The sequence below is a fragment of the Eurosta solidaginis genome, chromosome 1 (genome assembly GCF_040869045.1).
Source record: "Eurosta solidaginis isolate ZX-2024a chromosome 1, ASM4086904v1, whole genome shotgun sequence".
Classification (NCBI taxonomy): Eukaryota; Metazoa; Arthropoda; class Insecta; order Diptera; family Tephritidae; genus Eurosta; species Eurosta solidaginis.
In genome coordinates, this window is record NC_090319.1 from 78,464,445 (window position 1) to 78,488,585 (window position 24,141).

General features: G+C 45.7%; 1 protein-coding gene and 1 long non-coding RNA gene across 3 annotated transcripts in view; one reads left to right on the plus strand and one right to left on the minus strand.

Moving 5' to 3' along the window:
- Nucleotides 1-24,141, plus strand: part of LOC137235768 (uncharacterized) — a 55,253-nt gene that overhangs the window by 9,595 nt on the left and 21,517 nt on the right. The window lies entirely within an intron of this gene.
- On the minus strand, nt 14,710-23,623 carry LOC137246237 (short coiled-coil protein A). 2 transcript variants are annotated; one of them, XM_067777371.1, is made up of 3 exons: nt 23,364-23,623; nt 15,782-16,118; nt 14,710-15,154 (listed from the first exon to the last, which is right to left on the minus strand). In XM_067777371.1, exons 1-3 carry the CDS (start codon nt 23,428-23,430, stop codon nt 14,983-14,985), a joined length of 576 nt encoding a protein of 191 aa, XP_067633472.1. In that variant the 5' UTR covers nt 23,431-23,623; the 3' UTR covers nt 14,710-14,982. The 2 variants fall into 2 exon arrangements, with proteins under 2 accessions (XP_067633472.1, XP_067633540.1); XM_067777439.1 differs by lacking the exon at nt 14,710-15,154 and having other exon boundaries at nt 15,178-16,118.

The window sequence follows — 24,141 nt, forward strand, 5'->3', positions numbered from 1 at the left end:
ACCCAAGATTTTGGGGTGTAGGACAGTCGGTAGCGTAGTGCCATCGACGTGGATGTTCAATATGGTCGACATTTGGGGCGTCCATGTTGTAAATAAGGTCGCGGAAGATTTAGTCGGTGACAATGCCAGGTTTCGCGAGGCGAAAAAACTGGAGAGATCAGGGAGATAGCCGTTTATTTTATTGCATAGCTCATCGATCTCTGGGCCTGGGCCTGTGGCCATTATTGTGCAGTCATCGGCGTAGGAAACGATTGTGACTCCTTCCGGTGGTGAAGGTAGCTTAGATATGTAGAAATTAAACAAAAGTGGGGATAGGACACCACCCTGTGGCACCCCCTGTTTAATTCTCCTTGGTTTTGATGTTTCGTTTCTGAATTGCACCGATGCCTGCCGACCACCCAGATAATATGCGGTCCACCTTTTAAGACATGGGGGAAGGGTAGACCCTTCCAGGTCTTGCAGTAACGAGCCATGGTTGACCGTATCAAAGGCTTTTGATAGGTCTAGCGCTACGAGTACTGTTCTATGGTGGGGGTATTGATTCAAACCGCAATTTATCTGGGTGCTAATGACATTTAGCGCGGAGGTAGTGCTATGGAGTTTTCTGAAGCCATGCTGATGAGGGGCTAGCTGCAAATGTGCTTGGAAATAAGGGAGCAAAATGGCTTCAAGCGTCTTTGCCACTGGCGATAGGAGAGATATCGGACGATATGACTCACCTATGTTAGCTGGTTTCCCAGGCTTTAGTAGCGGGACCACCTTGGCCATTTTCCATTTCTCGGGTATGACAAAGGTGGAAAGAGACAGGTTGAAGACATGCGCTAAATATTTGAAACCCTCTTTCCCTAGGTTTTTAAGCATCGACATGGCTATGCCGTCTGGGCCCACTGCTTTGGATGGTTTAGCGCGACCAATGGCGTCCTCAACCTCTCTAGCGGTGATGGTGATTGGTGACGCGCTGAATTTGTGTTTATGTGCGTGTCTATTGGCTCTCCGTCTATCTTTGTCAACCGTAGGATGCATTATATATTGTCGGCAGAAAGCGCTCGCGCATTTTTTCGCATCCGACAGCACCTTATCGCCAAAGGCGATGGAAACTTTGTCTTTGTGCTTAGTCGGATTCGATAGGGACTTTACGGTGGACCAAAGTTTACCTACACCGGTAGAGAGGTTACAACCTCTTAGGTGCTCTTCCCATTTCGCCCGCTTGTGTTCGTCCACAAGCAATCTGATGCGTTGGTTTATATCCCTTATTTGGGGGTCGCCTGGATCAAGCTGTCTTATAAGGTCGCGTTCCCTCGCTAAGCTCGCGGCCTCCGCCGGGAAGTGGGGCCGGATTTCGGGAATTCTCCCGGCGGGAATGAAATGTGCCGAGGTGGATTCAATGACCTTACGGAAGGCACGCTCCCCTTGGCGGGCATCAGTCGGGATAGGGAGTGCAGCAAAGCTGCTGTCTGTTGCAGATTTATATTCTTCCCACTTTCCTTTTTTGAAGTTTATGAAAGTGCGTTTTTCGGTGACGATGAAGTCGGCGGTACGCTCGAACGAAATAAGTATGGGCAGGTGGTCGGATGCCAATGTTACCATCGGCTGCCAGTTGACGCAGTTTACGAGTTCTGCGCTCACGATTGAGATATCTGGCGAGCTATGACAGCTTCCTACCATACGTGTGGGGGCGTCTCCGTTTATTGTGCAGAACGTCGTTTCTTCTATTTGATCCGCCAACATCTCACCCCTACTGTCCGCCCGCAAGTTTGAATGCCATAGGTCGCGATGGGCATTGAAATCGCCTAAGATAATGCGATTGTTGGCAGTGAGTAAGGCCTCGATATTAGGGCGGTATCCACTGGGGCAACAGGTGACAGGAGGGATGTAGATGTTGATGATTTCTAGATTTGCATCGCCTGACCGAACAGATAGGCCTTGACGTTCTAAGACATTGTCCCTGCGGTCGATGCCAGGATCAAATATATAATATTGCACAGAGTGGTGTATAATAAACGCGAGGCCGCCTCCATTCCCGCTCTCGCGGTCTTTCCTGTGGACATTATACCCAGAGCAGGTCTGCAATGCAGATCTTGCTGTGAGTTTAGTCTCTTGAATCGCAGCAATGCGGATGTTGTGCCGCTTCATGAAATCGACTATCTCCGTAAACTTCTTAGTTAGTCCATTACAGTTTAACTGCAGAATTCTGAATTGCATGAGGGGTGACGCCGCCACTCTAGGGGTAAGTGACGGGTGACTACGCCTAGGTTGTGGAAGGCCAGGTCGCAATTGCTAGTGTGGCCTTGGGACTGGGCGCCCTTGGGCAAGCATTGGGGTACCCGGATGATTTGGGTTTGCGACCTGGCAACATGGCGCGATGAAACCCGTCGAGGGGTTGCCGTCGCGGAGACCAGAACATCTAGGAAAGTGGCACCACCCAAGGCAGGAGCTGCATTGAGCGGATGTCGCAAACCTATATATTCTGTGCTGGCAGACGGTGCAAACGGAGGTAGGGATTAAGAGTCTGTTTCCCTGACCTGCATGATTGCTGCCAGAAAGGGGGGGGGGGGGGGGGGGGGGGGGGGGGGGGTTGGGGAGAAGAAGACGGGGGCAGGGGCTGATGCTCAGCATTGCTACCAGCTCTACTACGAAGGTAGTAGTTATGAGTGGTTACAGCTGTTTGAGTTGTTGGCGCCGTGGGGCGCGAGCAGCAGCGGATACTTGTTGTGGCTTGCTGAGCAGCGAGGCTGCTGGAAGGTAGTGGGGGGGCGCTTAGGCGTAGACTACGGGACGCCCTTGGGCGTGAGCAGCAAGGAGCCACAAAAGATTTATAAAAGTTACGTGGACGTCGGGTTTTGGGATCAAGCCCAGAACAACCTGTCCGATGCAACCATCCCTTGCACGAGACACACTGAACAGAGTATGACCGTCCTAAAAAGATTCTTTTCTAGCAAATGCAGCAAAACCATTTCTCAGGACCGGGGTCAGGAGACGGACCCGGATTGGGTTCGATACCTTCCCGGAATAAGAGAATATGTAGCAGTCCTGCTGCAAGGAGCTGCTGGGAGGATGACAATTTGTGGGAGGGACGAAACAAATTAAATGGGGTCACACTGAAATGACAGTCCTTGGTCGGGAAAAATCCCGAGTCGCTCCGGTACATAGAACCGACTGCCTTGGGAAGCAAAATATGGTGTTCTTCGCTAAGTATAAAGAGTTTGAAAGGAAGTTCACGTGCCTGGATAAATTTTTGCACAGAAATTACATTTTAAGTTTTGAAGAAAACTTAAAAACAAATCCAAAATCGTTTTGGAATTTTGTTAACTCGAAAAAATCTGTGTCGAATATTCCCTCCTCTCTCTTCCTTGGCGATAAAGCTGTTGATACTACAGCTGATGCGGCAAATCTGTTCGCTGAGTTTTTCATGGCCAACTTCGCGCCGGACCCTGATAACAGTGATGACATTAGTTTCAACATACAACCATCGATAAATTTTGGAAATCTTGCACTGTCTTTTGATGATGTCGTTTGTGGCATCTCTCGACTTAAACACCCTTCAAAAAACGCGAGTACTCCATAAATAATGTAAGGAATACTCCTTTGGGAGTATATGAGTATTCCAAAACTAATCTGTATTCATACAAAAAATGTGCTCCAATTAATATTGCGATGTCCTAGGAGAGGAGTAGCTGATCCCACTCTCGCTTTGTTTGTGAGTATTCCATAGAGTACATACGTGAGAGTACTTTACAAAGTACTTTCACTGTAGTACTCCATGGAGCACCCACAGGTACCATAAGCCGCAAATACGTCGTCCAGCAAAGTAATTGTCGCGGCCGCCGTAATTGATTTAGTGATTTTCACCTCTAACCACTTGCTATACGCATCCGAGATTATCAGTAGCATTGCTCCTTCGAACGGCCCCGCATAGTCAATATGAATGCGTTCCCACGGTCCCTTGGGATACTCCCAATGATGATCGCCACTTTTCCCGGGTTTGTTTGCCTGTTTTGCACATGATTCGCATTTGTTCGCCATGTTCTCGATATCATTGTCAATGCCCGGCCAGTATATGAATGAGCGGGCGATTCCTTTCATCTTGACAATCCCTAGGTGTGATGTGTGTAAATTGTCAAGCAGTTTGGCTCTGTACTTTGGTGGAATGACGACGCGATGCTCGAACATCAAACATCCTGACGATAGCTTGTAACTCACTTCTGGGGACTTGTATCCTGTCCTCTTCAAGCATTGACCTGTTTCCAGCAGTTTAATTATTTTACCCAGTCGCTCGTCTTTTCTGGATTCGTTTGCAATTTTGTCGGATCTTAATGGTAATTGGTTGATTTGGCGAATCACAAAGTTGTCGAACTCGTCGTATTCGTCTGGATTATCCGTAAATGCCTGTCGCACCTGTCCCACCTGTAATGGTTGCTGTCGTAGAGGGTGGGCCCGTGAAAGATAGTCGGCGTTAGCGTTTGCCTTTGAATTTTTATACACCACTTCGAAATCAAATCTACTCAGAAAGTCTGCGTAATTAGCCATTCTGCTAATGCAAAGTACTGGTAGAGACTTGTCTGGTTGTAAAATTTGTGACAACGGTTTATGATCTGTGATTAGCGTGAAATGACGCGCGTATAAATATTTGAAACATTTCTGAACTGCCCATACTATTGCCAGTGCCTCTTTGTCCATCTGTGGGTATCGCTGTTCTGCAGTATTCAGTGTTCGACTTGCGTATGCAATGGGTCGTTCAGTTCCGTTCTCTAAGCGATGTGATAGCACCGCTCCCAACCCTGTTTGACTCGCGTCCGTCGCTAGTAGAACCGGTAGTGCCGGGTTGTAGGGTATCAAGACTTGTGGAGAAACCAGCGCCTGTTTACGATACTCAAAGGCTGAATTTGCCTCTTTGGACCAGTGAAATGTTTCGCTTTTCAGCATATCGCGCAATGGTCGCGCTCTCGTCGCCAGGTCTGGGCTAATGCACTATAGTAAGTAGCTTTTCCTAAAAACAGCTGTAGCTCCTCCACATTCGTTGATTTGGGGATATTGAGTACAGCTTCAATGTGTTTGTCAGATTTATGCACCCCCTGTGCGTCGATGCGATGGCCTAAAAACTCCACCGATGGAGTAGCAAAAACACACTTTGACTTATTTAAGCGTAGACCATTGCATTTGATGCGATTTAGCTTTGTCGCCAAAACCCTCAGCAGCTCTTCAAAATTTTCCGCGAACACCAAGATGTCATCAAAGAAATTTAAAACGTTTGGCACTCCTTGCAGGAGCGTCTCCATTTTTCTTTGCCAAATAGCTGGAATATTTGCTGCCCCATATACCGCACGAGTCGGTCGTACTAGTCCGTGTGTAGCTGTGTTTAAAGTCAAAACATGTGCGAAATCATCGTCGATCGTAAGGTGTGTATATGCGTCGGTTATATCCAAGTGGGAAAATATCGCCGCTTTTTTCATTTTATTGAACAAGTCTTCCGCTTTAGGAATCGGATGTTCGTCAATAATCATTCTTGGATTAACCGTTGGCTTGTAATTGCCAGTGATGCGAAAATCTCCATTTTTTTTCGCGACTACATGTGTTGCTGAAGCCCATTCCGAATGCTCTACTCTCACGTAAAAGCCAGACTGGATTTTGCGATCTATTTCCTTGGCATACGCCTCTCTCAATGCCATTGGTATTTCGCGTGCTCGTGCGAACACTGGTGTGGCTCCCGCCTTCAGCTTCACTTTTGCAGGCGGCCCTCTCAACTTACCCGCTGTCGTGTAAAAGAGTTCTTCGTAACTTGCAAGGAGATGTTGCAGCCGTTCTCGTTGGTTTTCTGAAAGTTTTGGCGCGGTTGAACTTATAGAGTTAATTTGCCTGGCTGACGAAATAGCTCCGAAAAGTTAATTTCACGTGCGAATTGTGAGATCCATTCTCTGCCGCAAAGTGTATCGAAATCTTCTTGGACAACATACAGATTCAGGCGCCGCTTAGTCCTCCCCATTGATGCGGTTACTACAACCCTACCCATGCAGTTCACTCTATGCCCCGTGTAGCTTGTAAATCGTCTATCTGTTTTTAATAATCTAAAATTCGGTTTTATAGTGCGAAGAGTTTTATAATTAATAATGGCGCATGGGGCACCCGTATCAAGCTCCATCTGTATTTGCTTTCCATCGATATTTACGTGAAGCATTTTTCTGTCTACTGCTTTACATATATTAATGCTGTTCAGCTGCTGAACTGGTTGGAGCTCATCCTCTGAAATCTGATCTAGTTTTGCCTTGCACACTTTTGCAATGTGGCCCAATTTTCCACACGAAAAACATTTGGAGCTACTGAATTTGCAGTCTTTTCTGCTGTGTTGGCCCCCACATCCGTAACAATTTGCGGATTTTTCTTTTGGCTTCTTGGTCAACTTTTCAGCATTTGCATTTCTTTTTGTTTTAACTGGTCCGTATCCCAGTTTAAACGTTGGTTCACTTGGTTGTTCCCACTCTGTACACTTCAGATCTGTTGTTGCACTTTGTGTTAGTTCGATTGTGTGCGCAATTTCGTATGCCTCAGTAAAATTGTTTGGTTTTTTACTTATAATCTCATTGCAAATATAGCGTGACTCCACGCCATACAGTAACTGCTCTGTTAACATCCTATCCAAAAATTCGCCATATTCACAATATGCAGCGCCCTTTTTTAAACGAAGTGCGCACTCGGCAATCGATTCGCCTTTTTCTTGCTTACTTTGTCTAAATTTGATACTTTCAGCATACTTGTTCCGTGAGCCATCAAAATGGCGAATTAACACGGTTTTTATTTCATTGTATTTCAGCGAGTCAGGCGTCTTTGGGCTAACAAGTATTTTTAGTGCGGCGTTCAGCTCTTCCCCCATATGCACGAGTACGAATTTGTGTTGTTCCTCTTCTGGAACTTTGCTCAGCTGTAAGGCCCGATCTACGCGTGTGAAAAAATCCTGCACTGAGGATTTGTCTTCTGACTTGTATTCTGCAATACTAAACGGTGGCGGTTTGGTTGCTGCCCGCTGATTTGCATTTGCCCCAGCACTGTGGGACGCCCCCTCTACAGCCTCGCGAATTGCCCCTGCCAATGCATCCATCACCCTCTTCAAATCTTCCAGTGTGAGGCTCATCTTTTTAATCCCACTTCTGACACCACTTTTGTATATGTATATTTACTCAGTTTATTTAATATGAGTGGATATGAACATTTCAATATAAAATGTGTTGAGGTAATACTAAAGAATAAAAAAGAATAAGCAAAACAGAGTTGCCAGGTAGGTAGGTTGAACTGGCCGGTCCATGAGGACCTCACATAGACTGATTGAGTCCGTAGTGTTACCAGAAGTTTGTTTTAACGACCAAACTGAAAAACCCTATCAAAAACCAGGACCTATGTTATAAAATAACTCCGTCCTCTTAGCAAATACTAGAAGCTTCCTAGGACTTAAGCCACTTGCTGCTTCTAGATCTGACAGCTGTATCACTCCTAATAGCTGGAGTCTTAGCCTGGCAAGTGCAGGGCACGAGCACAGAACGTGCTCGATCGTTTCCTCCTCCAACCCGCACTTCCTACATCTGCTATCACTGACCAAGCCTAGTTTAAAGGCATGTGACGCCAGAAGGCAGTGTCCAGTCAGAATACCCGTCATGAGTCTACAGTCCTCTCTTTTCAATGATAGGAGCAACTGTGTTAGTCTAAGGTTGTAAGACCTACACACAATCTTCGACACTTTACATCCCCGCGCTTGAACCCACGCCTTTCCCGCTTGGTCGATCATGTGCACCTCTCGCCTTCGCTTAATCTCGCCCAATCTAATTGGGACATCTACGGAGCAAGCTTCAAGTGATGCGCCCTTTTTAGCTAGTTCATCCGCTTTTTCATTCCCATCTATTCCCATATGCCCTGGGACCCAATATAGATGTATGCTTCAGAGTTGCCAAAGTGATAGTAAATTAATTCAGTGTGTGGCGTTAGCACTTCGTTTCATACATAACAGAAACGAGATGGCAGCGCCACGATAATAAATTATTTATTGCCAGAATATTCTTTATCTTCTTCTTTATTACTTTTTTATCTTTCAATTGATATGCTTTGACGCATTAACTTTAAAATGTAACAATTAACTTATTTCATTAATTAAATAAACACTCATATATAAAATAAACCAACGCATCAGATTGCTTGTGGATGAACACAAGCGAGCGAAATGGGAGGAGCACTTGAGCGGTTGTAACCTCTCTGCCGGCGTAGGTAAACTTTGGTCCACCGTAAAGTCGCTATCGAAACCGCCTAGGCACAATGACAAAGTTTCCATCGCCTTTGGCGATAAAGTGCTGTCAGATGCGAAAAAATGCGCGAGCGCTTTCTGCTGACAATATATAATGCATTCTACGGTCGACAAAGATAGACGGAGGGCCAACAGACACGCACATAAACATAAATTCAGCGCACCTCCTATTACCATCTCCGCTAAAGAGGTTGAGGATGCCATCGGTCATGCTAAACCATCTAAAGTAGTGGGCCCAGACGGCATAACCATGCCGATGCTTAAAAGCCTAGGGAAAGAGGGTTTCAAATATTTAGCACATGTCTTCAACCTGTCTCTTTCCACCTTTGTCCTTCCCGAAAAATGGAAAATGGCCAAGGTGGTCCCGCTACTAAAGCCTGGGAAACCAGCTAACATAGGAGAGTCGTATCGACGCTGGAAGCCATTTTGCTCCCCTACTTAAAGCAAATTTGCAGCTAGCCTGTCATCAGCATGGCTTCAGAAAACTCCATAGCACCACCACCGCGCTAAATGCCATTAGCACCCAGATAAATTGAGGTTTAAATCGAAACCCCCACCATAGAACAGTACTCGTTGGGCTGGACCTATCAAAAGCTTTTGATACGGTCAACCATGGCACGTTACTGCAAGACCTGGAAGGGTCTACCCTTCCCCCATGTCTTAAAAGGTGGACCGCAAATTATCTGGGTGGTCGGCAGGTATCGGTGCAATTTAGAAACGAAACATCAAAACCAGGAAGAATTAAATAAGGGGTGCCACAGGGTGGTGTCCTATCCCCACTTTTGTTTAATTTCTACATACCTAAGCTACCTTCGCCACCAGAAGGAGTTACTGTCGTTTCCAACGCCGATGACTGCACAATAATTGCCACAGGCCCAGGCCCACAGAATAAACGGGCACCTCCCTGATTTCTCCAATTTTTTCGCCTCGCGAAACCTGGCATTAGCACCGACTAAATCCTCCGCGACCTTATTTACAACATGGACGTCGCAAATGTCGACCATTTTGAACATCCACGTCGATGGCACTACGCTACCGACTGTTCTACACCCGAAAATCTAGGGTGTGACGTTTGATCAGGATCTACATTTTGGTGAGCATGCAGCCGCAATTGTACCTAAAATCCAGAGCCGTAATAAAATCCTCAAATCACTTGCTGGCAGTACTTGGGGAAAAACAGAGAAACGCTCATTACCACATACAAAGCAATTGGCCAGCCGATTGCATACTACGCGTCCCCTATATGGTCACCAAGCCTAAAAATTACTCACTGGAAGAAGCTACAGGCCTGCCAAAATACTGCTCTCAGAGGCAGGGCTTAAGGAGTCATCTCCGCAAGCATTGTGAGGAAATACGGCACCTGAGAACTGAGCTGTATGAAGCAAAAAAAAACACAAGCAGGTTCTCAGTGAACTCCACAAACAGGCGTCGGACCTTTATGCCGGGAATTGCCCGGTGAATCCAGTACTCAAAGAACAATACCCAAAACTTGCGGTAGAGGAACGCATGTGAAGACCCCAAAACTACAGGCTTTCGATGCCTCCACAAATTTGGATTTTTCTTATTAAAATCATAAACTGAAGTATAATAATTTATATATATATGGCATGAAATGAATTCACTTATACATATATGTACATACATTTTGAGCTTTTTAAATATACTTTGTACAATCTTACATAAATTTTAAAACATATATAATTATAATACATATTAAATTATATCTTATAACTTTTATCGCAGAGTGTAAGAACTCACATAATTATGCTTACGTATAAGCGAATAAGGAGAAATGGAATTGTCAACCGATAGCGAACACACATGTGTACAAATATATATTTAGTATACTTAGCTTAGTTATAAGAACTTTTATTGTAAATCAACGGAAGCCGACTCAAAAATGGTATAAAAGGAGCGGCAAATTCATGAACTAGGCTCTCTTGGCTTAGAAGTCGTAGAGTGAGCTATACAGTGGGCTGTGTTAAACATCCACTACGGAGCAGCTGGTGGTGTCAAACTTCAGCTCTTTATGATAGGTATACACCGCCGAGTCGTGCAAAGGTGAGTTGTGTAAAACGCTCACCGATTACGTATATTCACTAGGCATACTACCGAGGTGTGTAAAACACTCGGTGATTAACCATACTATAATCACATACATATATATATGTATATAGATTTTATTAGAAGACCTAAACAGAACGGCACCAATTGTAGAATCAAAGTCCATTTCGATATAAAACTGGATCATCAGCAAATGGTATAAAATTCAATGTTTTTTTAATTTGTTTTTTTTTTTTGTAATGAAAATTTCTAAAGACACATTTCTCCCCATGATTCATGATTGAATCATGATTCTTCCCTAAATTGCTTTGTTAAATCAGCATTCTAGGAATACGGGTCATAATTTCCATAATATTTGAATCATAAAAGACTCATATTTCTTATATTGTTACAATGTTTGAAGGGAATTTGTGTTGATTCGAGTTTTGACATAGACGGTCAGTGCGATGTACTCTGCTATCCTCTGGTATGATGTCTCGCTTTCCGCTTCCCAAGGCAGTCAGTTCTATGTACCGGAGCAACTCGGGATTTTTCCCGACCAAGGACTGTCATTTCAGTGTAACCCCATTTAATTTGTTGCGTCCCTCCCACCGACGTCCACGTAACTTTTATAAATCTTTTGTGGCTCCTTGCTGTTCACGTCCATATATATATATGTTTGCGACATCCACCCAATGCAGCTCCTGCCTTGGGCGGTGCCACTTTCCTAGATGTTCTGGTCTCCGCGACGGCAACCCCCTGACGGGTTTCATTGCGCCATGTTGTCAGGTCGTAAACCCCAATCTACCGGGTACCCCAATGCTTGCCCAAGGACGCCCAGTCCCAGGGCCACAACAGCAGTTGCGTCCTGGCCTTCCTCAACCCAGGCGTAGTCACCCGTCACTTACTCCCAGAGTGGCGACGTCTCCTCCTATGCACTTCAGAATTCTGCAGTTAAACTGTAATGGACTAACTGGGAAGATCACGGAGATAGTCGATTTCATGAAGCGCACAACATCCGCATTGCTGCGATTCAAGAGACTAAACTCACAGCAAGATCTGCATTGCAGACCTGCTCTGGTTATAATGTCCACAGAAAAGATCGCATGAGCGGAAATGGAGGCGGCCTCGCGTTAACATACACCACTCTGTGCAATGGGATTCAAGGGGTTGTGTAGCGCAATATATAGCTTCTCCAACCTAATTGTCAACCTCACCTTCGAGCGGCGAATCCCGTTTCACTAACAGACGAGGCTCTGGCGATCCCAAGCTCCTCATGGAACTTGGGGGTGGGGAGGGAGGGATGGTCTGAAGGTTTAATGTGGCCATATAAATCGTTCCCGAGATGGTCGGGCCAGCACCTTAATGGTGCTGTTACCGGAGCGTATCGGATCTGTATCCGACAAAGGACCATCACATCGAGAACACTCCCCAAAACCTTCGGGGAGTAACCTAATCGCTACAACAACAACAACAACAACTCTGTGCAATATCATATATTTGATCCTAGCATCGGCCGCAGGGACAATGTCTTAGAACGTCAAGGCCTATCTGTCCGGTCAGGCGATGCAAACCTAGAAATCAGCAACATCTACATCCCTCCTGCCACCTGTTGCCCCAGTGGATACCGCCCTAATATTAGCGCCTTACTCACTTGCAATAATCTCATTATCTTAGGCGACTTTAATGCCCATCACGATCTATGGCATTCAAACTTGCGGGCGGACAGTAGGGGTGAGATGTTGGCGGATCAAATAGAAGAAACAACGTTCTGCACAATAAACGGAGACGCCCCCACACGTATGGTAGGAAGCTGTCACAGTTCGCCGGATATTTCAATCGTGAGCGCAGAACTCGAAAACTGCGTCAACTGGCAGCCGATGGTAACATTGGCATCCGACCACCTGCCTATACTTATTTCGTTCGAGCGTACCGCCGACTTCATCGTAACAGAAAAACGCACTTTCATAAACTTTAAAAAAGGAAAGTGGGACGAATACAAATCTTTTACAGACAACCTCTTTGCTGCCCTCCCTATCCCTGCAAGGTCATTGAATCCGCCTCGGCACGTTTCATTCCCGCCGGGAAAATTCCCGAAATTCGGCCTCACTTCCCGGCGGAGGCCGCAAATTTAGCGAGAGAACGTGACCTTATAAGACAGCTCGACCCAGGCGACCCCCAAATAAGGGATATAAACCAACGCATCAGATTGCTTGTGGATGAACACAAGCGGGCGAAATGGAAGGAACACCTAAGAGGTTGTAACCTCTCCGCCGGTGTGGGTAAACTTTAGTCCACCGTAAAGTCCCTATCGAATCCGTCTAAGCACAATGACAAAGTTTCCATCGCCTTCGGCGATATAGTGCTGTCGGATTCGAAAAAATGCGCGAGCGCTTTCTGCCGTCAATATGTAATGTATTCTACGGCGGAGAGCCAACAGACAAGCACATAAACATAAATTCAGCGCGTCACCAATTACCATCACCGTCAGAGAGGTTGAAGATGCCATTGGTCACGCTAAACCATCCAAAGCAGTGGGCCCAGACGGCATAGCCATGCCGATGCTTAAAAGCCTAGGGAAAGAGGGTTTCAAATACTTAGACATGTCTTCAACCTGTCTCTTTCCACCTTTGTCATACCCGAAAAATGGAAAAGGGCCAAGGTGGTTCCGCTACTAAAGCCTGGGAAACCAGCTAACATAGGAGAGTCGTATCGTCCGATATCTCTCCTATCGCCAGTAGCAAAGACGCTTGAAGCCATTTTGCTCCCCTACTTCCAAGCAAATTTGCAGCTAGCCTGTCATCAGCATGGCTTCAGAAAACTCCATAGTACCACCACCGCACTAAATGCCATCAGCACCCAGATAAATTGCGGTTTAAATCAAAACCCCCACATAGAACAGTACTCGTAGCGCTAGACCTATCAAAAGCTTTTGATACGGTCAACCATGGCACGTTACTGCAAGGCCCCCATGTCTTAAAAGGTGGACCGCAAATTATCTGGGTGGTTGGCAGGCATCGGTGCAATTTAGAAACGAAACATCAAAACCAAGAAGAATTAAACAAGGGGTGCCACAGGGTGGTGTCCTATCCCCACTTTTGTTTAATTTCTACATATCTAAGCTACCTTCACCACCAGAAGAGTCACTATCGTTTCATACGCCGATGACTGCACAATAATGGCCACAGGCCCAGGCCCACAGATCGATGAGCTCTGCAACAAAATAAACGGCTACCTCCCTGATTTCTCCAGTTTTTTTGCCTCGCGAAACCTGGCATTATCACCGACTAAATATTCCGCGACCTTATTTACAACATGGACGTCCCAAATGTCGACCATTTTGAACATCCACGTCGATGGCACTACGCTACCGACTGTCCTACACCCCAAAATCTTGGGTGTGACGTTTGATCAGGATCTACATTTTGGTGAGCATGCAGCCGCAATTGTACTTAAAATCCAGAGCCGTAATAAAATCCTCAAATCCCTTGCTGGCAGTACCTGGGGAAAAGATAAAGAAACGCTCATTACTACATACAAAGCAATTGGCCAGCCGCTTACGTGCTACGCGTCACCCATATGGTCGCCAAGCCTAAAAATTGCCCACTGAAAGAAGCTACAGGCCTGCCAAAATACTGCTCTCAGACTCGCCACGGGCTGTCTTCTTATGTCCCCAGAACACCATCTACATATTTAGGCGAGAATACTCCCCATCAGGGAGAGAAATGAGATGCTAACCAAACAGTTCCTGTTGAATACCCAGAAACCTGGGCATCCAAACAGACATCTGATTGATGAGCCAACACCACCTAGGGACTTAAGGATTCATCACCGTGAGCATTTTGAGGAAATACGGCACCTGAGAGCCCAGCCGTATGAAGCAAAAAAACACAAGCAGGTCCTTGGTGAACTCCACAAACAGGCGTCGGACTTTTATGTCGGAAATTGTCCGGTGAATCCAGTACTCAAAGAAAAGTACCCAAAACTTGTGGAAGAGGAACGCATACTCCCCAGGGAAACGCGTGTCACTCTTGCTCAACTTCGTTCTGGATACTGTAACAGGTTAAACTCTTACCTATCCAGAATCAACCCCGACATACAAAATGTATGCCCCGCTTACAATGTGTCCCCACATGACACCAACCATCTCTTTAATTGTAATGTGGAACCAACGCCTCTAACACCCCTTTCATTATGGTCAACCACCGTTGAAACACCAAGTTTCCTTGGACTCCCGTTAGAGGATATTGATGACAATTTGTGATCGGTCGCGGCTGTTAGGTGGGGCGAAGCACTGCTACAACAACAACAACAACAACATGTCTCGCTTTCATCAAATTTTGTTTTTATTTATTAATATCAGCGGTGATACAGTTGGAATTAAAAATATTCTGCTGATATGATAGCAATAGTGGGTGTGCTTAACTAATTTGGACTGATGCGGTGCGTATACAACAGCTTCTTTAACATTTTTTACATTTCAACATGGCTGCTTTCATTATTTCGTCATTCATCCGGCGAACAATGCTTAATTGTATTGACAGATCCTTGCCTATTTGATTAATTTATGGCTCAGCCGCCGCCAGAACTTGAGAAATATGATTGCTATGATCGAAAAATAGCCATCAGAAGTTGGACCGGCTACAGAAGATCAGCTGTTAACAGTTTTCTGACGTCGAATTGTGTACCACAAGATAGCAGCCAGGGACGATGGTGAGACCTCCTATAGTGCGCCAAGTAAAGACGCTGTCGCATTGCCCACCATCTATCACAAAATTCTGCTCTTTTTGCTCATTACAGATGCCCTCATGAATTTTTATGCCCATGTTTCTTTAAGTAATAACAAATTTACAAAGTGCGGGAAAGGCATTTATTTGGTTTCGCGTAGCAAAAATGTGTTAATGTAGCGGGGCCTGAGTGGAAGAACGCCCTATTATCTTAAATCTCGTTTCAAAATTTAAACTGAAGAATTACATATTAAGGTAACTTGATTATAAAAACTCCAGTATGCCTCCTAAGCTTATTATAGCAAATTTTGTGATGTATGATTTTCAGTCAATCGATAGTTTTCAATTTCGCTACAGCGATAGGGCGATACTCCACTTAAGACATGTTTTGTGATTTTTATTATATGACGTTGCGTATTAAAAACATATACATACATATGAAATATATAATAATGTAGCATAAATAATAAGATAAATTTTAAATCGCATTAACTAAATTCAACTCTATAAACAGCAATACAGATTTTTTTTCAGAAAAGCACTTGTGTACGTTTGTATATAATATGGACCTACATATTTATAGTTTAATATTTTGACCGTAGAGCCAAGATGACAAGCCTTGGCTCACCCTCACTTATTTAAGTGAAAAGTGCGCTATTACTTTTTGCTGCAAAATCAAAACAACCACTTTATATGTCTGATCCGATATCATGAATTCGTCTTCGCTTACTTCTTTTTCGCGCTTGGACTTGTTGACTGGAATACTGATGAAGCGGACATTAGATTTTCTATATATTGCCCAAGAACTTGGTTTTCAGAACGTAATTTTAGATTTTCCTCTTTCACGGAGTCGACACGCTGTGAAAGATCATCGAGAGTATTTTGTAACTCCAATACTTGTGTTATAAGACGTGCCTTCTCTTCCATTTCATCGGGGCTCACATCCGTGTCTACGGAATTGTGAGACGACTCGGAAGTAGAGCTGCGATTTGTATATGAAGAACGCAGCGAATCCATTGATTGTCCATTTGGAATATGTTGAAGGGGATCGTCATCATTAATGATTACTAAAAAATAAAATTGATGTTTCTTACGCTGTTTTAATAAAATTACGGTAATGTTTTACAAGACGGTGCACCACCTATATTTTATCAAAAATTATCAAAGGTGGTATCTCGACCTCCGTTTTTAGAATCCGAAAGCCAAAATTTAAATTTTTATTACTGTCAAAAGATATAAACAAAAAATCGGATCACATTTTCATGTGGTTGTTGTTTTTTTTTGCCAGATTTGTTGTACACACACACACTAATACAGAAAAGTGTTCAGCGCGCATTTAGTTTTGATCCCCAAACCGGTGTCGGACCCACCCACGGTCCAGGGCCGAAGACCGCCAACGTAGAAAGGTGTTCTATGCAAAAAAAACACTAAGAATCGCCCTCATATTTCGGACCCTCGGGGTTGTTGTTGTTGTTGTTGTTGTAGCAATGCTCGCTGCACCTAATAGCCGCGACCGATCACAAATTGTCATCAATATCCTCTAACGGGAGTCCAAGGAAACTTGCCGTTTCAACAGGGGTGGACCATAAGGAAAGGGGTGTTAGAGGCGTAGGTTCCACATTACAATTGAAGAGGTGGTTTGTGTCATGTGGGGACACATTGCAAGCGGGGCATACATTTTGTATGTCGGGGTTGATTCTGGATAGGCAAGAGTTTAACCTGTTACAGTATCCAGAACGAAGTTGAGCGAGAGTGACACGCGTTTCCCTGGGGAGTATGCGTTCCTCTTCCGCAAGTTTTGGATAATTTTCGTTAAGCACTGGATTCACCGGGCAATTCCCGACGCCTGTTTATGGAGTTCACCAAAGACCTGCTTGTGTTTTTTCACTTCATACGGCTGGGTTCTCAGGTGCCGTATTTCCTCAAAATGCTTACGGAGATGACTCCTTAAGCCCCTAGGCGGTGCTGGTTCATCAATCAGATGTCTGTTGGGATGCCCAGGTTTCTGGGTATTCAACAGGAACTGTTTGGTCAGCATATCATTTTTCTCCCTGATGGGGAGTATTCTCGCCTCATTATGCAGATGGTGTTCTGGGGACATAAGAAGACAGCCCGTGGCGATTCTGAGAGCAGTATTTTGGCAGGTCTGTAGTTTCTTCCAGTGGGTGATTTTTAGGCTTGGCGACCATATGGGTGACGCGTAGCACGTAATCGGCTGGCTAATTGCTTTGTATGTAGTCATAAGCGTTTCTTTATCTTTTCCCCAAGTACTGCCAATTAGGGATTTGAGGATTTTGTTACGGCTCTGAATTCTCGGAACAATTGCGGCTGCGTGCTCACCAAAATTTAGACCCTGATGTTGTTGTTGTTGTAGCAATGCTCGCCCCACCTAATAGCCGCGACCGATCACAAATTGTCATCAATATCCTCTAACGGGAGTCCAAGGAAACTTGCCGTTTCAACAGGGGTGGGCCATAAGGAAAGGGGTGTTAGAGGCGTTGGTTCCACATTACAATTAAAGAGATGGTTGATGTCATGTGGGGACACATTGCAAGCGGGGCATACATTTTGTATGTCGGGGTTGATTCTAGATAGGTAAGAGTTTAACCTGTTACAGTATCCAGAACGAAGTTGAGCAAGAGTGACACGCGTTTCCCTGGGGAGTATGCGTTCCTCTTCCGCGAGTTCTGGATATTTTTCTTCAAGTAATGGATTCACCGGGCAATTCCCGACATAAAGGTCCGACGCCTGTCTATGGAGTTCACCAAGGACCTGCTTGTGTTTTTTCGCTTCATACGGCTGGGTTCTCAGGTGCCGTATTTCCTCAAAATGCTTACGGAGATGACTCCTTAGGCCCCTAGGCGGTGCTGGTTCGTCAATCAGATGTCTGTTGGGATGCCCAGGTTTGTGGGTATTCAACAGAAACTGTTTGGTCAGCATCTCATTTCTCTCCCTGATGGGGAGTATTCTCGCCTCATTATGCAGATGGTGTTCTGGGGACATAAGAAGACAGCCCGTGGCGATTCTGAGAGCAGTATTTTGGCAGGCCTGTAGTTACTTCCAGTGGGTGGTTTTTAGGCTTGGCGACCATATGGGTGACGCGTAGCACGTAATCGGCTGGCTAATTGCTTTGTATGTGGTCAAGAGCGTTTCTTTATCTTTTCCCCAGGTACTGCCAGCAAGGGATTTGAGGATTTTATTACGGCTCTGAATTCTTGGAACAATTGCGGTTGCGTGCGCACCAAAATGTAGATCCTGATCAAACGTCACACCCAAGATTTTGGGGTGTAGGACAGTCGGTAGCGTAGTGCCATCGGCGTGGATGTTCAATATGGTCGACATTTGGGGCGTCCATGTTGTAAATAAGGTCGCGGAAGATTTAGTCGGTGACAATGCCAGGTTTCGCGAGGCGAAAAAACTGGAGAGATCAGGAAGATAGCCGTTTATTTTATTGCATAGCTCATCGATCTTTGGGCCTGGGCCTGTGGCCATTATTGTGCAGTCATCGGCGTAGGAAACGATTGTGACTCCTTCCGGTGGTGAAGGTAGCTTAGATATGTAGAAATTAAACAAAAGCGGGGATAGGACACCACCCTGTGGCACCCCTTGTTTAATTCTCCTTTGTTTTGATGTTTCGTTTCTGAATTGCACCGATGCCTGCCGACCACCCAGATAAGGGAGATAAGGGAGCAAAATGGCTTCAAGCGTCTTTGCCACTGGCGATAGGAGAGATATCGGACGATATGACTCACCTACGTTAGCTGGTTTCCCAGGCTTTAGTAGCGGGACCACCTTGGCCATTTTCCATTTCTCGGGTATGACAAAGGTGTGAAAGAGACAGGTTGAAGACATGCGCTAAATATTTGAAACCCTCTTTCCCTAGGTTTTTAAGCATCGGCATGGCTATGCCGTCTGGGCCCACTGCTTTGGATGGTTTAGCGCGACCAATGGCGTCCTCAACCTCTCTAGCGGTGATGGTGATTGGTGACGCGCTGAATTTGTGTTTATGTGCGTGTCTATTGGCTCTCCGTCTATCTTTGTCGACCGTAGGATGCATTATATATTGCCAGCAGAAAGCGCTCGCGCATTTTTCGCGTCCGACAGCACTTTGTCGCCAAAGGCAATGGAAACTTTGTCTTTGTGCTTAGTCGGATTCGATAGGGACTTTACAGTGGACCAAAGTTTACCTACACCGGTAGAGAGGTTACAACCTCTTAGGTGCTCTTCCCATTTCGCCCGCTTGTGTTCGTCCACAAGCAATCTGATGCGTTGGTTTATATCCCTTATTTGGGGGTCGCCTGGATCAAGCTGTCTTATAAGGTCGCGTTCCCTCGCTTAGCTCGCGGCCTCCGCCGGGAAGTGGGGCTGGATTTCGGGAATTCTCCCTGCGGGAATGAAATGTGCCGAGGCGGATTCAATGACCTTACGGAAGGCACGCTCCCCTTGGCGGGCATCAGTCGGGATAGGGAGGGCAGCAAAGCTGCTGTCTGTTGCAGATTTATATTCTTCCCACTTTCCGTTTTTGAAGTTTATGAAAGTGCGTTTTTCGGTGACGATGAAGTCGGCGGTACGCTCGAACGAAATAAGTATGGGCAGGTGGTCGGATGCCAATGTTACCATCGGCTGCCAGTTGACGAAGTTTACGAGTTCTGCGCTCACGATTGAGATATCTGGCGAGCTATGACAGCTTCCTACCATACGTGTGGGGGCGTCTCCGTTTATTGTGCAGAACGTTGTTTCTTCTATTTGATCCGCCAACATCTCACCCCTACTGTCCGCCCGCAAGTTTGAATGCCATAGGTCGTGATGGGCATTGTAATCGCCTAAGATAATGCGATTGTTGCCAGTGAGTAAGGCCTCGATGTTAGGGCGGTATCCACTGGGGCAACAGGTGACAGGAGTGATGTAGATGTTGATGATTTCTAGATTTGCATCGCCTGACCGGACAGATAGGCCTTGACGTTCTAAGACATTGTCCCTGCGGTCGATGCCAGGATCAAATATATAATATTGCACAGAGTGGTGTATAATAAACGCGAGGCCGCCTCCATTTCCGCTCTCGCGGTCTTTCCTGTGGACATTATAACCAGAGCAGGTCTGCAATGCAGATCTTGCTGTGAGTTTAGTCTCTTGAATCGCAGCAATGCGGATGTTGTGCCGCTTCATGAAATCGACTATCTCCGTAATCTTCCCAGTTAGTCCATTACAGTTTAACTGCAGAATTCTGAAGTGCATGAGGGGTGACGCCGCCACTCTAGGGGTAAGTGACGGGTGACTACGCCTAGGTTGTGGAAGGCCAGGACGCAATTGCTGTTGTGGCCTTGGGACTGGGCGCCCTTGGGCAAGCATTGGGATACCCGGATGATTTGGGTTTGCGACCTGGCAACATGGCGCGATGAAGCCCGTCGGGGGGTTGCCGTCGCGGAGACCAGAACATATAGGAAAGTGGCACCACCCAAGGCAGGAGCTGCATTGAGCGTATGTCGCAAACATATATATTCTGTGCTAGCAGACGGTGCAAACGGAGGCAGGGACTAAGAGTCTGTTTCCCTGACCCTGATCAAACGTCACACCCAAGATTCTGGGGTGTAGGACAGTCGGTAGCGTAGTGCCATCGACGTGGATGTTCAAAATGGTCGACATCTGGGGCGTCCATGTTGTAAATAAGGTCGCGAAAGATTTAGTCGGTGATAATGCCAGGTTTAGCGAGGCGAAAAAACTGGAGAGATCAGGCAGGTAGCCGTTTATTTTATTGCATAGCGCATCGATCTTTGGGCCTGGGCCTGTGGCCATTATTGTGCAGTCATCGGCGTAGGAAACGATTGTGACTCCTTCCGGTGGTGAAGGTAGCTTAGATATGTAGAAATTAAACAAAAGTGGGGATAGGACACCACCCTGTGGCACCCCTTGTTTAATTCTCCTTGGTTTTGATCCTTCGTTTCTAAATTGCACCGATGCCTGCCGACCACCCAGATAATTTGCGGTCCACCTTTTAAGACATGGGGGAAGGGTGGACCCTTCCAGGTCCTGCAGTAACCAGCCATGGTTGACCGTATCGAAAGCTTTTGATAGGTCTAGCGCTACGAGTACTGTTCTATGGTGGGGGTATTGATTTAAACCGCAATTTATCTGGGTGCTAATGGCATTTAGCGCGGTGGTAGTGCTATGGAATTTTCTGAAGCCATGCTGATGAGGGGCTAGCTGCAAATATGCTTGGAAATAAGGGAGCAAAATGGCTTCAAGCGTCTTTGCCACTGGCGATAGGAGAGATATCGGACGATACGACTCACCTATGTTAGCTGGTTTCCCAGGCTTTAGTATCGGGACCACCTTGGCCATTTTCCATTTCTCAGGTATGACAAAGGTGGAAAGAGACAGATTGAAGACATGCGCTAAATATTTGAAACCCTCTTTCCCTAGGCTTTTAAGCATCGGCATGGCTATGCCGTCTGGGCCCACTGCTATGGATGGTTTAGCACGACCAATGGCGTCCTCAACCTCTTTAGCGGTGATGGTGATTGGTGACGCGCTGAATTTGTTTTTATGTGCGTGTCTATTGGCTCTCCGTCTATCTTTGTCGACCGTAGGATGCATTATATCTTGCCGGCAGAAAGTGCTCGCGCATTTTTTCGCGTCCGACAGCACTTTGTCGCCAAAGGCGATGGAAACTTTGTCTTTGTGCTTAGTCGGATTCGATAGGGACTTTACGGTGGACCAAAGTTTACCCACACCGGTAGAGAGGTTACAACCTCTTAGGTGCTCCTCCCATTTCGCCCGCTTGTGTTCATCCACAAGCAATCTGATGCGTTGGTTTATATCCCTTATTTGGGGGTCGCCTGGACGACGCTGTCTTATCATGTCACGTTCTCTCGCTAAGTTTGCGGCCTCCGCCGGGAAGTGGGGCCGGATTTCGGGAATTCTCCCGGCGGGAATGAAATGTGCCGAGGCGGATTTAATGACCTTACGGAAGGCGCGCTCCCCTTGGCGGGCATCAATCGGGATAGGGAGGGCAGCAAAGCGGCTGTCTGTAAAGGATTTATATTCTTCCCACTTTCCTTTTATGAAAGTGCGTTTTTCAGTGACGATGAAGTCGGCGGTACGCTCAAGCGAAATAAGTATGGGCAGGTGGTCGGATGACAATGTTACCACCGGCTGCCAGTTGACGCAGTTTACGAGTTCTGTGCTCACGATTGAGATATCTGGCGAGCTGTGACAGCTTCCTACCATACGTGTGGGGGCGTCTCCGTTTATTGTGCAGAAGTGCAGTGAGTAAGGCCCTGATATTAGGGCGGTATCCACTGGGGCAACAGGTGGCAGGAGGGATGTAGATGTTGATGATTTCTAGGTTTGCATCGCCTGACCGGACAGATAGGCCTTGACGTTCTAAGACATTGTCACTGCAGTCGATGCCAGGATCAAATATATAATATTGCACAGAGTGGTGTATGATAAACGCGAGACCGCCTCCATTTCCGCTCTCGCGGTCTTTCCTGTGGACGTTATACCCAGAGCAGGTCTGCAATGCAGATCTTGCTGTGAGTTTAGTCTCTTGAATCGCAGCAATGCGGATGTTGTGCCGCTTCATGAAATCGACTATCTCCGTAATCTTCCCAGTTAGTCCAAGGCGTAGACTACGGGACGCCCTTGGGCGTGAACAGCAAGGAGCCACAAAAGATTTATAAAAGTTACGTGGACGTCGGGTTTTGGGATCAAGCCCAGAACAACCTGTCAGATGCAACCATCCTTTGCACGAGACACACTGAACAGAGTATGACCGTCCTAAAAAGATTTTTTCCGGCAGATGCAGCAAAACCATTTCTCAGGACCGCGGTCAGGAGACGGACCCGGATTGGATTCGATGCCTTCCCGGAGTAAGAGAATATGGAGCAGTCCTGCTGCAAGGAGCTGCTGGGAGGATGACAATTTGTGGGAGAGACGAAACAAATTAGATGGGGTCACACTGAAATGACAGTCCTTGGTCGGGAAAAATCCCGAATCGCTCCGGTACGTAGTAGAACCGACTGCCTTGGGACCCTCTCGGGGTCTGTGGTTTCTTGTAAATAACTTTCGACAGAAATAGAATTTTTGATTTCCACTTTCGGATTCTTAAAACGGAGGTAGAGACGCGGCTTTTGATACCACCTTTGGGTAATTCTTACTTCAGCTCACAACTGCTAAAACTAGTTCAAAAATATGGGAAGAGGTGTCAAAAGACGCGCTATGAACCCAGGATCGCGAATCCGCTTTTGATAAAAATTAGGTCACCACCGTCTTGTAAAACGTTACCAAAATTACAATTAATATGTAAATACCTTGCGTGTCCTCATCAGCCAGTGGTATATTGTCATCAGGCTCCTGCAATTTATCGATTAGTGACATAGGCGTTGGTAAACAATTCAGTGTAAGCAAAGATAATTGCACAATATATGTTTATGTTTATGCTAAAGCAATTCCCACAAAAGACACAAACTTTTTGAATGGTTCAAGTATTAAACTTTATTAATTATCTGTATTAATATAGTACTACACAAGATTAATTTTCTGTGCTAATCGTGTTGGTTGTTGTTGTTATTTGTCGAATAGTTGTCAAGTAGACAGGGTTGCTAACTGTGTACTAATGGCCGAGCCACAATTGAGGTTAAAAGCCAATTAAAGACCAAATTAAACTTCCTTAACCCTAACGCCATAGTCGTAACCATACCCATATCCATAACCATCTCCAATGTGATAAATTACCTTACAAGAATACTGACTATCATATGGCTATCATCTGATTGTCAGCAATGTCAACCTAACGATCAGCGCCTCATACAAACTTTCTATCACAAACTTAAGGGGACTTGCGCAAATGTGATGTAAACAACTGTGTACGTGTGAGTTTTTGTCGCCTTCTTATACACCAACAGGCATACTGATTAAGTATATAGCCGTACTGCTCACTCTCATTCCTTTTGCTGGATCAGTGCTGACATTCTAACTATCAAAAAGTGTAATAAATGATAGTTTAATGTAGATATAAGGTTTGACTGTTATACTATCATAAATGACCATTGTTATATTCCGCCAAAAAAGAAACAATGCTTTTTGCTT

What these genes read in the sequence shown, in the direction of transcription:
- LOC137246237 (XM_067777371.1), bottom strand. Translation starts at nt 23,430, where the DNA reads ATGTCACTAATCGATAAATTGCAGGAGCCTGATGACAATATACCACTG. An exon ending in GGCTGATGAGGACACGCAAG is followed by an intron (nt 16,119 to 23,363) that starts GTATTTACATAT and finishes TTTATTTTTTAG; the next exon opens with TAATCATTAATGATGACGAT. An exon ending in AGTCCAAGCGCGAAAAAGAA is followed by an intron (nt 15,155 to 15,781) that starts GTAAGCGAAGAC and finishes TATTACTTAAAG; the next exon opens with AAACATGGGCATAAAAATTC.